Source organism: Microcaecilia unicolor, chromosome 13 (genome assembly GCF_901765095.1).
Source record: "Microcaecilia unicolor chromosome 13, aMicUni1.1, whole genome shotgun sequence".
Taxonomy (NCBI): Eukaryota; Metazoa; Chordata; class Amphibia; order Gymnophiona; family Siphonopidae; genus Microcaecilia; species Microcaecilia unicolor.
In genome coordinates, this window is record NC_044043.1 from 66445595 (window position 1) to 66459006 (window position 13412).

The window sequence follows — 13412 nt, forward strand, 5'->3', positions numbered from 1 at the left end:
CCGCCCTTCTAAAGGCCCGTGTGGTTGAACCCGTTCCATCAGGGGAAGAAAGCAGGGATTCTATTCCAGGTACTTCCTTGTGCACAAAAAGAAATGGGGGATGCGTCCCATCCTAGACCTAAGGGCCCTGAACAAATTCCTGGTTAAGGAAAAATTCAGGATGATTTCCCTAGGCACCCTTCTTCCCATGATTCAGGAAAACAATTGGCTATGCTCTCTGGACTTGAAGGATGGATCTACACACATCCCGATACTTACAGCTTACAGGAAGTATCTTCAATTTTCAGTACCGTGTGTTCCTTTTGGCCTTGCATCGGCTCCCAGGGTTTTTACAAAATGTCTAGCGGTAGTTACAGTATTGCTACTCAAACTGGGTGCATGTGTTCCCTTTTCTCAACAATTGGCTGGTGAAGAGCACCTTGGAGGAAGGTGCTCGGGAGTCAATGCAGATGACTATTCGAGTGCTGGAACTACTAGGGTTCGTGATAAACTACCCCAAGTCCCATCTCCATCCAATTCAACAATTGGAATTCATAGGAGTCTTGCTCAATACAAAGAATGTCCGATCCTACCTCCCGGAGATGCGTGTGGACAACCTTCTCTCCTTTGCGTCCAAGGGCATTGCAGCAGGTCACAGCTTGGCAGATGTTGAGATTGTTGGCCCACATGGCTTCCACAGTATATGTTATACCTATGGCGCGTCTTCACATGCGATCTGCTCAATGGACCCTAGCTTCTCAATGGTATCAAGCCACGGGGAGTTTGGATGGTGTCATCCGAGTGTCCCCGGAGCTTGTATGCTCTCTTCAGTGGTGGATGATTAGGTCCAATCTGATCTTGGGACTACCATTCCAAATTCCTTGGCTGCAAAAAGTGCTGAGAAGGGTACATCCCTCCTGGGGTGGGGAGCTCATGTAGATGGGCTTCACACCTAAGGAGCTTGGTCCCTCCAGGAAGTGAATCTTCAGATCAATCTCCTGGAGCTCCGAGCGATCTGGAACACTAAGGGCTTTCAAAGATCAACTGTTCCATCAAATTATCCTAATTCAAGCAGTCAATCAGGGGCACCGGATCTCGACCTCTGTGTCGGGAAGCTGTTCAGATGTGGCTTTGGGCGCGCCGTCACGGCATGCTCCTCCAAGTTGCTTATCTGGCAGGCGTAAACAACGACCTGGCTAACAGACTGAGCATGATAATGCAACCTCATGAGTGGTTTGTCAACATGGGCGTAGCCGAAAAGATCTTCCGAGCATATGGCACCTCCTCAGTGGATCTTTTTGACAATCCAATCTCAAGGTCCCTCAGTTCTGTTCCAGACTTCAGGCCCTTGATAGACTAATGCCTTCCTTTTTCATTGAGGGACAGGCCTTCTATATGTCTATCCTCCCATACCTCTAGTGGGAAAGGCTTAATTGAAACTCAAGCAAGACTATGGAACCATGATTCTGATTGCGCCCTACTGGCTGCACCAGATTTGGTTCCGTCTTCTTCTGGAATGGTCCTCTGAAGAGCCATGGAGATTGGAGTATTTTCCGACCATCATCATTCAGATCGAGGGGTCGCTTCTACATCCCAACCTCCAGTCTCTGCCTCTCATGGTCTGGATGTTGAGAGCCTAGAATTCGTTTCCTTGGGTCTTTCGGAGGGTGTCTCCTGGGTATTGCTTGCTTCCAGGAAAGACTCCACTAAGAGGTGTTATTCTTTTAAATGGAGGAGGTTTGCCATCTGGTGTGACAGCAAGGCCATAGATCCCCTTTCTTGTCCTACATAGATTTTTCTTGAATACCTTCTACACTTATCTGAGTCTGGTGTCAAGACCAACTCCGTAAGGGTTCACCTTAGTGCAATTAGTGCCTATCATCAGGATGTAGAAGGTAAGCCTATCTCTGGACAGCCTTTAGTTGTTCGCTTCATGAGGTTTGCTTTTGTCAAAGCCCCCCTGTCAAACCTCCACCTGTGTCATGGGATCTCAACGTTGTTCTTACCCAACTGATGAAAGCTCCTTTTGAGCCACTGAGTTCCTGCCATCTGAAGTACTTGACCTGGAAGGTCGTTTTCTTGGTGGCTGTTAATTCAGTTCGTAGGGTCAGTGAGCTTCAGGCCTTAGTAGTGGATGCACCTTATACTAAGTTTCACCACAACAGAGTAGTCCTCCGCACGCACCCTAAGTTCCTGCTAAAAGTGGTGTCAGAGTTCCATCTAAACCAGTCGAATGTCTTGCCAACATTCTTTCCCCGTCCTCATGCCCACCCTGGCGAGAGCATTGGCCGTTTACATGGAGCAGACAAAGCCCTTCAGACAGTCCGCCCAGCTGTTTGTTTCTTTTGATCCTACAGGATTGGAGTTGCCATCGGTAAATGCACTATTTGCAGTTGGCTAGCAGATTGCATTTCCTTCACTTATGCCCAAGCTGGGCTGACTTTAAAGGCTCATAATATTAGAGCCATAGCTGCATCAGTGGCCCACTTAAAGTCAGCCTCCATTGAAGAGATTTGCAAAGCTGCAACATGGTCTTCAGTCCACACATTCACATCTCATTACTTCCTTGAGCAGGATACCTGATCCGACAGTCAGTTTGGGCAGTCAGTGTTGCAGAATCTGTTTGGGGTCTAGAATCAAATTTCAACCTCCTAGGCCCATTTTATTCTGTTCCAGGCTGCACTCTCAGCTAGTTTGTGTATAGTTTCAGGTTAATCTGCGTTCAGTCCTCGCTGTTGTGAGGCCCAATTGGCCACTGTTTGTTGTTTTGGGTGAGCCTGGATGCTAGGGATTCCCCACTTGTGAGAATGTAAGCCTGCTTGTCCTTGGAGAAAGCGAAGATACTTACCTTTAGCTGGTATTCTCCAAGGACAGCAGGCTTCACATTTTCACAATCCCGCCCACCTTCCCTTGGAGTTGTTTCTTCGTATTTTGTTTCACACTTATGCTATTGTATTAAATTTAGGAGACGCAGATGCGCTTTGGGCGGGAAGGCGCTTCGTGCATGCGCAGTGAGATGCGGCACACGCCCTAGAAGGCTCTCAAATTTTTTTCTATGCTGCCTAATGTGCCGAACCCCAGGCGACGCAGATCGTCTACCCACTTGTGAGAATATTGAAGCCTGCTGTCCTCTTGAGAATACCTGCTACAGGTAAGTATCTTCACTTTACTGTAGCTCAGGGGTTCTCAGGACAAACCCAGCCAGTCAGATTTTCAGGATGTCCATAATGAATATGCATGAGAAATTGGCATGCACTGCCCCCATTGTATGCAAATCTGTCATTCATATTCATTGTGGATATCCTGAAAACCTGACTGGCTATGTGTGTCCCGAAGACTGGGTTGAGAACCCCCTGCCATAGTGCATTCAGTGAAAGTATGACACCAAGTGTGTAGGATATTCTGGAAAAGATTTTGTCTCCTGATTCCCCTTTGGACAAAAACCCAAACTTGTCCTACAGCATTTTTTTGCACCTGCAATGGGAGAATGAGAACAGTTTGGCAATTGATGTATGGGGACCAGTTTAAAGATTTTAGTTCCCTGTCTTATGAATTTTGTTTGGAGGCCGAGTTGGAGGGCCTTTATTTTCAGATTCGGGATGCACTTTGCCACTTGGGAGAAAGATGCCGGCACTATTGCCAGTCTTACCCAGTAAGCTGTTTTTGAGCTAGGTCCAGAACGTAGCCAGTTGATGCTACCATATCCACATTATTACTACAGTAGTTAATTAGACAGTGCAGTAGGGTCCTACAGAAAAACCTTTATGATTCTAATTGGGAAATTATTTGACTCAGAACTCTGTCGGTGTCCATGTGCTGTCGCTGAGTAGATCTCATTCACATAAGAACATAAGAATAGTTATACTGGATCAGACCAGTGGTCCATTTAGCTCAGTATCCTGCTTCCAGCAGTGGCAAATCCAGGTCACAAGTAACTGGCAGAAACCCAGTTAGTAGTACCATTCCATGCTACCAGTCCCAGGGCAAGCAGTGGCTTCCCCCATGTCCATCTCAATAACAGACTATGGACTTTTCCTCCAGGAACTTGAGAAACCTTTTTTTAAACCCAGATAACGCTAACTGCCATTACCACATCCTCCAGCAACAAGTTCCAGAACTTAACTGTTCTTTGAGGGACCCTTTTACTAAGCAGTGGTAGCATGCACCAAATCGGCACTACCGCAAGGGTAGTGTGGGCGCCCTGCAGTAGTTTCGAAATTAGCGCATGCTGTTTTCCATGGTAGAAAATAATTTTCTATTTTTTACCACGTCCTGGCGTTCCCAGTGGTAATCAACAGCATGACCATATTGGCATGTGCTGCCTGATTACAGCACAAGTAGCGCGTGAGCCCTTACTGCTAGGTCAATGGGTGGCGTTAAGGACTCAGGCAGTAAATAGCCGCGTGCTACTTCTAATTTTAGTGCATAGCCATTTACTGCCCCATTAAAAAATGCCTTTTTTCTCTAGCCGAAGTAAAATAAAAAATAGAAGCCCAGCGTGCGCCAGAAACATGCACCTACCCTACCACAAGCTACTTTTTACCACGGCTTAGTAAAAGGACCCTTGAGTGAAAAAATATTTATTCCTATTTGTTTTAAAAGTATTTCTATGCATTTTCATCAAGTGTCCCCTGGTCTTTGTACTTTTTGAAAAGAGTAGCTATACGGGGTCAGACCAGTGGTCCATCTAGCCCAGTATCCTGTTTCCAGCAGTGGCCAAGCCATGTAACTTGTACTTGACTGGAACCCAAATCATGGCAACACTCCATGCTACCAATCCCAGGACAAGCAGTTACTTCTCCATGTCTGTCTCAATAGCAGACTATAGACTTTTCCTCCAGGAACTTGTCCAAACCTTTTTAAAACCCAGATAAGCTAACTGCAGTTACCACATCCTCCTGCAAAGAGTTCCAGAGCTTAACTATTCGTTGAGTGAAAAAAATATTTCCTCCTATTTGTTTTAAAAGTATTTCCATGTAACTTCCTTGAGTGTCCCCTTGTCTTTGTAAAATGAGTAGAAGTAAATCGATTTTTTACTCGTTTCAAATCGATTTACTTCTACTCGTTTTACACCACTCCACTCAGAATTTTGTAGACCTCGATCGTATCTCCCTTCATCCGTCTCTTTTCCAAGCTGAAGAGCCCTACCCTCTTTAGCCTTTCCTCATACTAGAGGAGTTTCATCCCCTTTATCATTTTGGTTGCTCTTTGACCCTTTCTAATTCTGCTATATCTTTTTTTGAGATATGACGACTAACACTGAACGCAGTACTTAAGGTGAGGTCACACCATGGAGCGATAGAGGCATTATGGTATTTTCAGTCTTATTTACCATCCCTTTCCTAATAATTCTTAGCATCCTGTTTGCTTTTTTGGCTGCCATCACACATTGAGCAGAAGATTTTAGCGTATTATCTACGGCACCTAGATCTTTTTCTTGGTTGCTGACTCTAGGGTGGACCCTAGCATCAAGTAACTATGATTCAGATTATTCTTTCCAATGTGCACATTGCATTTGTCCACATTAAATTAAATCTGCTATTTGGATGCCCAGTCTTTCCTAAGGACTTCCTGCAATATTTCACAGTCCGCATGTGTTTTAACAACCTTGAATTTAATCACCTTACTCGTTCCGATTTCTATATCATTTATAAATGTTAAATAACACCAGTCCCAGTACAGATCCCTGCGACACTCCATTATTGACCCTCCTCCATTGAGAGAAATGACCATTTAACTTTACCTTCTGTTTTCTGTCCAATAACCAGTTCCTAATCCACACCAGAACATTGCCTCCTATCCCATGACTCTTTAATTTTCTCAGGAGTCTCTCATGAGGAACTTTATCAAAAGATTTCTGAAAGTCTAGCTACACTACATCAACCAGCTCACCTTTATCCACATGTTTATTCACACCTTCAAAGAAATGAAGCTAACTGGTGAGGCAAGATTTCCCTTGGCTAAAGCCTTGCTGACTCTGTCCCATTAAACCATGTTTGTCTATGTGTTCCGTCATTTTTTTTCTTTATAATAGTTTGCACTATTTTTCCCAGCCAGATCAACTCTTAATGGTTTATCCTACATCTGATGAGGTTTCAGACAGATGGCTGGAGTTTCCGCATTTTGAGCCACTTGGCAAGCGTCAAACCAGATGCATGGGGGAGGGAGCCTATATACATACCATTGCAGTAGTCTAAAACTGGAAGCATTGAGATCTGAACCACTACACAAAACATCTCTCTCTCCAACAGCAGCCATAACTTCCTCGTAATCTTCGATTTCCGATACATTGAACATATATCATATGTGATACCTGCTTTTCTCCTGACCATCTTCAGCCAACAGCCCAAATCTCTCACTTTAGTCGCCACAGGAAACCATCCCCATTGTAGGACCACTCAGGTACCTATGTCATCCAACTCTCCCCTCACTACAATCCATAGTTTCAATTTTTAAAAAAATATTTGCCTGCCAGTGCCAAAAAACCCTCATTTAAACTGGCTGATTCTTGCATTTGTATGTTGCTTGCATTTACATTTGTATGTCACTTGCATACAGAAATGCCTTAAACCTTAATGGAGGCAAATGTGACCCTTGAGACATCCTACACAGGAGCCTGATCAGGGCAGATAAATGATTATTCAACAACAATAGAGAATGACATGGGGAAACAATTTGTCCCTGTCTCCGCAATCCTTGAACCCAATCAAACCCTGCCCCTGCATGTTTTGTGGAGATAATCACAGCTAGCTTGAAAGTTCTTTTTAACAAAGCAAACTGCACTAAAGTTGCCAACTGGCTTCAAATATGCCTGACAACTTAATCCAGTCCTGAGTTTATCCCACTGCATGACTGGATTTGTAATCCCTAAGAGAAGCAAAGGTTATAATGGAGAAATCCTAAATGCAAGTCCATGCATGCAATGGGGCAAACTCAGGACTAGATCAACTTGTCAGCAGCACATCTGGAGCCTGTCTCACTTCACAAAATAATTACTAGTTTTCAACTTTGTAAAAAGGTTTTCACCAATCTGATTTTATATTACTGAAAGTCTTTCAAAATAGTAGATGAAATCTGATGAAAGACTATTAATCATATATTGTATAGGTGAAATAGTGAGACTAAGAATTAGGGTGAATTTCCATGGAAAGGGGGGGGGGAAGGGAACCAGTTCCAAATGAACTGAACAATCTCCAAGGACCGAAAGGAAACTACTGATTCCCCCCGCCCCCCCAAGCCTGGCAGAAGGATAATAGTACTTTTTATCTGCATGTTGCTCCTCTTTCAGTTTCCATCTGAAGTCTAAATTGCACAGAGCTGCATAGTACCCTTAATCTCTGCTCTTGAAACATTAAATCTGTGCCAAAAATAAATCAATTGTGTGTCCCCTCCCCTCCTCACATGTGCTGGTTCACTTATTGAGTTACAGCACAGTCCCCTAAGGTCAGCAAAATATCCTGTGTTCTCCACATGTAAATTAATATCACTTGGTATAATTTAATCATACTGAGTCTTAGTAGTTGGTACCTGTCATGAAACACCTAGCATCTGCCTGGGGTTAACCCTCTGTCCACCTGGAGGGTCTGCCATCAGCACTGCTCAGGCCCACCTGCATCTGGTTATGTGCTGTAGCACCCTCCACGCCATTGACGGGGTCCTTCTTGCTTCTGGGTAAGTCTCCCACTCTCGTTATTCCCCAATGATTTCTAGGTTACTGGGGGTCACACTCTCAGGGTCCCACAGTTCCTAGAAAGCACCCACAGACCCAACACACAAGCCACCAGGATTCTTAGTCCAGGACAACAGAGCCAATAAACTAACAAAGTTAATTGTCACAGAATTGGAACAGTGAACCATATAAAACAGATGGAAAAATAACAGGTAACTGAATAAGGATCAATATTAAAACTATGTAAACACTTTGTCATTACCTGGATAGCGCCTGGGAAGTTTCAGGAAATTAACTGCTTACAAGCTTTGAACAGGGTCTCAGGAGATAGATATTTACCTCTGTGCTGCCATACTGAGACTAAAAATTACCTCACAGCTCAGACAGGAAAAAACGGTCACTTCTGTAACAGCTTTACAAAAAAAAAGACACTTCCTATCTGCTGGCCAAACAAGGGAAATGCACTAGGAAACAAATATGTTATACATTCACATAAGAAGTCAGAAATAAGTCCCCTGTTTTGTCATAATATCAATTCACAAACTGACTGTAGAACCTCTTACAAAGCCCCCAGAGATACCTAGAGCAATACAGTCTCCATCCCACACACTCAAAACATCCCATTAGCTGCTTCTGGAATTTCTACTAGTGGAAGTTGTCATAACCAATGAAGAATTTCTGCTACCTCCTTCTCATCCGAGGGCTACCATAGAAAAGATAGCTACATGGGCTAAAAGAAAAAAAAAACCACCATAATTAGGCAGAATGCAAGTACTGTGAAAGAATGTACCTGTGAGTCTGAAAGGATTTCCTTAGTTGCCAATTGGGCTAATTTTTGAAAGAGAAGGGTGCCCATCTTTCGACACATATCGGGAGATGGGCGTCCTTCTCCCAGGGTCGCCCAAATTGGCATAATCGAAAGCCGATTTTGGGCGCCCTCAACTGCTTTCCGTCGCGGGGGCGTGTCGGAAGCATAGCGAAGGCGGGACTGGAGCGTGCTTAACACATGGGCGTCCTTGGCCGATAATGGAAAAAAGAAGGGCGTCCCTGACGAGCACTTGGCCAACTTTATTTGGTCCATTTTTTCTTGCAACCAAGCCTCAAAAAGGTGCCCGAACTGACCAGATGACCACTGGAGGAAATTGGGGATGACCTCCCGTTACTCCCCCAGTGGTTTAGTTTAGTGGTTTAGTACCCTCCCACCCTAAAAAAGAGAACTTTAAAAATATTTTTTGCCAGCCTCAAATGTCATACCCAGCTCCCTGACAGCAGTATGCAGGTCCCTGGAGCAGTTTTAGTGGGTGCAGTGCACTTTAGGTAGGCAGACCCAGGCCCATCCCCCCCTACCTGTTACACTTGTGGTGGTAAATGTGTAAGCCCTTCAAAACCCACTGTAACCACATGTAGTTGCCCCCCTTCACCTCTTAGGGCTATGGTAGTGTTGTACAGTTGTGGGGAGTGGGTTTTGGGGGGCTCAGCACCCAAGGTAATGGAGCTATGCACCTGGGAGCAATTTATGAAATCCACTGCAGTGGGTGTCTGGTTGGTGTCCTGGCACGTCAGGGGGACCAGTGCACTATGAATGCTGGCTCCTTCCACGACCAAAGGGCTTGGATTTGGTCGTTTCTGAGATGGGCGTCCTCGCTTTCCATTATCGCCGAAAACGGGGACAACCATTTCTAAGGACGACCATCTCTAAATGTTGAGATTTGGGCGTCCCCGACCGTACTATCGAAACGAAAGATGGCTGCCCATCTTGTTTTGATAATACGGGTTTCCCTGCCCCTTCGCTGGGACATCCTGCAAGGACGTCCTCAGGAAAACTTGGGCCCCCCGTTCGATTATGCCCCTCCACGTAACCATTACATGACAGGTAGATCATTACTTCCTCCTTCTCAAAGTGAAAGAATTCTCAAAACGACTTGGAGGAATTTCCAGATGCTCGTTATATTTTAGGGCAGTCCATCATCAAAGGATGACAGATTCTCTACAGGGATTTTTTCCTACCATTTTGCTCAAAATTAATCTCCTTATGAGGATATTTCCTTCCTAAGATTTGTTCAGCACATGTCCTGGAAGTTGCACTTTCTTCTGTTACAAGAGGGAGAACCTATGTCTGATGTCTTGGACTTCTAAAGTAGAAGCTTCCAAGGCCACAGTGGGGGTAGGGTAAGAAGGCAAAGTGATTCGCTGAACTATGGAGAAATTAAGAAATGGAAGGGGAGATCCTGGGAAGGAAGGGGGCCTTGAGCTGCCCAGAGGAGGGTGACACATGACTGAAGGTTCTCCTAAGGTGTCTGGTAGCTCTTGGACCGGTCCTGGTGATAGTTGTATATATGACTGTTGACTGCAGTCAGTAAAATCTCCAAGAAATCTCTTAAGGTTTATTTATGTTTGGCTTTTAAATATGTCTTATTTGTTGTGTGGCTTAAATGAAACTTGGAAATAAGGAAAAGCTGAGAACTTTAAAAATTTTGATTTTTTTTTGTTGTTTGTTTTTTAGGTATGTGACAAAGAATGGCATCATTATGTGTTGAATGTTGAGTTTCCCACAGTGGCTCTCTACGTGGATGGTGTTTCTTATGATCCCTCCACTGTAACAGAGGATTACCCACTGCATCTAACACAGATTGAGACTCAGCTCGTAGTTGGAGCTTGTTGGCAAGGTAAGCAGCTGTTATCACTCATCTTACACACTTTCCCTCCTTGGGCACTGAGTGACTGAAATACTCTAGTTACTGTAGTACACATGGAATTTTTATTTCTGTTGTCTCCATCATTGCTTATAATAGCTCTAGTGATATGTTTCTGGTGTACATCTCTTTAGCATTGTGATGATGGTTGATGGTGCCATAGTCTCTAGAATTTGTGATGGTCTGAAATTTGTTTAGTGTAATATGCAAAGAAAAGAATAGAAGCATCCATGGCATGTAGAGCTATCTGACTTGGTTCCAGAATGCTGACACTTAAGTGTCTTACCAGTCAATTAAAGCAATAGTTTAAAATATATTGTTAGAAAATTGCATTGTGATTTCATTGGTTAGTTCCAAGTAAAACACAGATTGGAATTCAGGACCTGTCTTCCCAGTATTTATAGTCTTAAGTTGCTTACTCTCTGATTACTTTATGTGGATCCTACTGTTCATTGTTCTTGGACATAACTCATAAATAAATAGTTTATCAGGTACTGGTAATGTTTTTTTTTTAAGTTCAGTATGTTTTATTGATTATATGAAACTAATATAAACATTACAACAACTGCTACTAGTAATTCTAATGTGGTAGCCCATGAAATGTTATTAATCCAACTGTTTCCCTTGGCAATGTTTTAAGGTTATGTTGGATTACAGTACTTGGCTTAAAGAGAGCCTAAGGTTGAGAAGATCACTGGTTCTCTGTGGGACTGACCAAGAGGGGCATTGTCAAGGTTGATCTGTGGGAAGGGAGAATTTTTCAAAGGTCTTCATGTCCTGATAAAATTTTTATAGTGTTTCTGTGATGTTTTTTAGGGGATTTTTGTTTTTTAAGCTTTTTGATTAGGATTATTTATTTTGGCGGAAAAGAGGTAAGGTGTTAATTTTATTGACTTCCTTAACATTTGGAAAACACTGGAACCTCAATGGCTGACGACCACTTACAGACCACTGTTAACAGAGTTTAGCAGGATGTGGTTACTTCATTTTGCATATGTTTGCTGTTGCCTCGTGGAAGAATATGAAACAAAGTGTGATACAATCACTGTAAAGCTGTGGATTCTGTGGATTGCAGGGAATTCTTCAAAGTATGGGAATTCAATTGGACTAATACTCAAGCAACCCATGTTAAAGGCCTTTACAATAACAGATACAAATTAGTGTGAAGTACCATGGTCAGATCACTTTAAATTAAATATATCTATGCATTGGCGGATAAAAAATCTGATCCAGAAGCAGGAGCGACAAACTTTCACCACAAGGGGTCAAATCGATCCGATATTTTTTTGGCAGAAGTTCTATGCAAATGACTGGACTACTCAAACTGATTCCAACCAATACCTTCTACATTGGGATAACAGATGCAAATACATACTTGAAGCAATAGCACCATTACAAATAAAAACATCACAAAGACATAACTCACTTCCTTGGTTCAACGATGAGCTGAAAAAATTAAAAACTCAAACAAGAAGACTCGAACGTGCATGGAATAAAATGAAAAATGAACAAACGTTCACTGTGTGGAAACTAATGTTAAGGAAATACAAATACACCATCAGACAGACTAAAAGGTCATTCTATAAATCCAAAATTGGACCACATTACAAAGATTTACACAAGTTATTCCAATCTGTTCATAACCTACTAGATGTTACACCGGTCACCTCAACTAATTCTGATACTCCATCAGCAAATGATCTAGCCACTTATTTTAATCAAAAAATCATCAAATTAAGATCCACCTTATCAACTAACTCTCCTAATTACGAAACATTTATTGATTACTTAGACCCAATTACTGACGAATATCCAGCTGACTGAATATGGACAAATTTCAGCTCCCTAACTGAGGATACAGTCACCCAAATGATCAATAGATTTACCAAATCCCATTGTAAACTAGATGCTTGCCCTAGTCATTTAATAAAATCTGCTCGTCAATGTTTTTTAATCGATCTCACCTCCTATTTAAACCATATGTTCCAACTTGGATCCTTTCCTGCTGACAAAAGTAATATATTACTTACTCCAATCCCCAAAGACCAGAAGAAAAAATTAAATGACATAACTAACTATCACCCAGTTGCATCCATCCCTCTTGTAGTCAAATTAATGGAAAGCTTAGTAACTAAACAACTTAATGATTACTTGAGTAAATTCTCAGTATTACGTGAGTCCCAATCCGGATTTCTGGATTTCGTGCTAATCACAGCACTGAAACAGTTCTTATAACACTCCTAACTAAATTCAAACAAATTATCGCAGCTGGCAATAATGTTCTACTCCTCCAATTCGACATGTCTAGTGCGTTTGACATGGTTAACCATGGTGTTCTATTAAACATCCTTGAATACTTTGGACTGGGTGGAAACGTATTGAACTGGTTCTACACATTCCTAACTGTAAGATCTTATCAAGTGATATCTAAGTCGACCATTTCCTCACCATGGAGACTTGGATGTGGAGTGCCTCAGGGCTCGCCGCTTTCACCAATTCTCTTTAATTTAATGATGTTACCACTAGCCAAATCACTATCCAATCAAGACCTAAACCCATATATTTACGCCAACGACATCACAATATACATTCCATTCAAGAGCAACGTATCAGAAATTACAGGTAAAATTAATACCATCTTCCAAATCATTAACTCATGGGCTGATGCTTTCCTACTTAAACTCAATGCAGAAAAGACTCAATGTCTTATCTTATCATCACAGTTTAACAAGACTAATTATGCCAATATTATTAAACCATGCCACACTCTCCCTATTGTGAATAACTTAAAACTTCTGGGTGTTACTATTGATCGAAATCTCACCCTTGATTGCCATGCGAAGAATGTGACAAAGAAAATGTTTGTTGCTATGTGGAAGCTGAAAAGAGTGAAACCTTTTTTCCCCAAGGGAAGTATTCCGCAAACTAGTGCAATCGCTAGTACTGAGCCACCTGGATTCCTGTAACTCCATTTTCGCAGGATGCAAATAAAAAAAACATTAAGAAACTCCAGACTGCCCAAAATACCGCAGCTAGACTCATATTTGAAAAGGTGAAGTATAAGAGCGCCA

General features: G+C 42.6%; 1 protein-coding gene across 4 annotated transcripts in view; it reads left to right on the top strand.

Moving 5' to 3' along the window:
* CLSTN1 (calsyntenin 1) overlaps positions 1-13412 on the top strand; it is a 136175-nt gene that overhangs the window by 106594 nt on the left and 16169 nt on the right. For all 4 annotated transcript variants that reach the window (XM_030222495.1, XM_030222497.1, XM_030222496.1 and 1 more), the window contains one exon: positions 10152-10314. In XM_030222495.1, coding sequence (XP_030078355.1) covers positions 10152-10314 — 163 coding nt within the window. The remainder of the gene's footprint in view (positions 1-10151; positions 10315-13412) is intronic.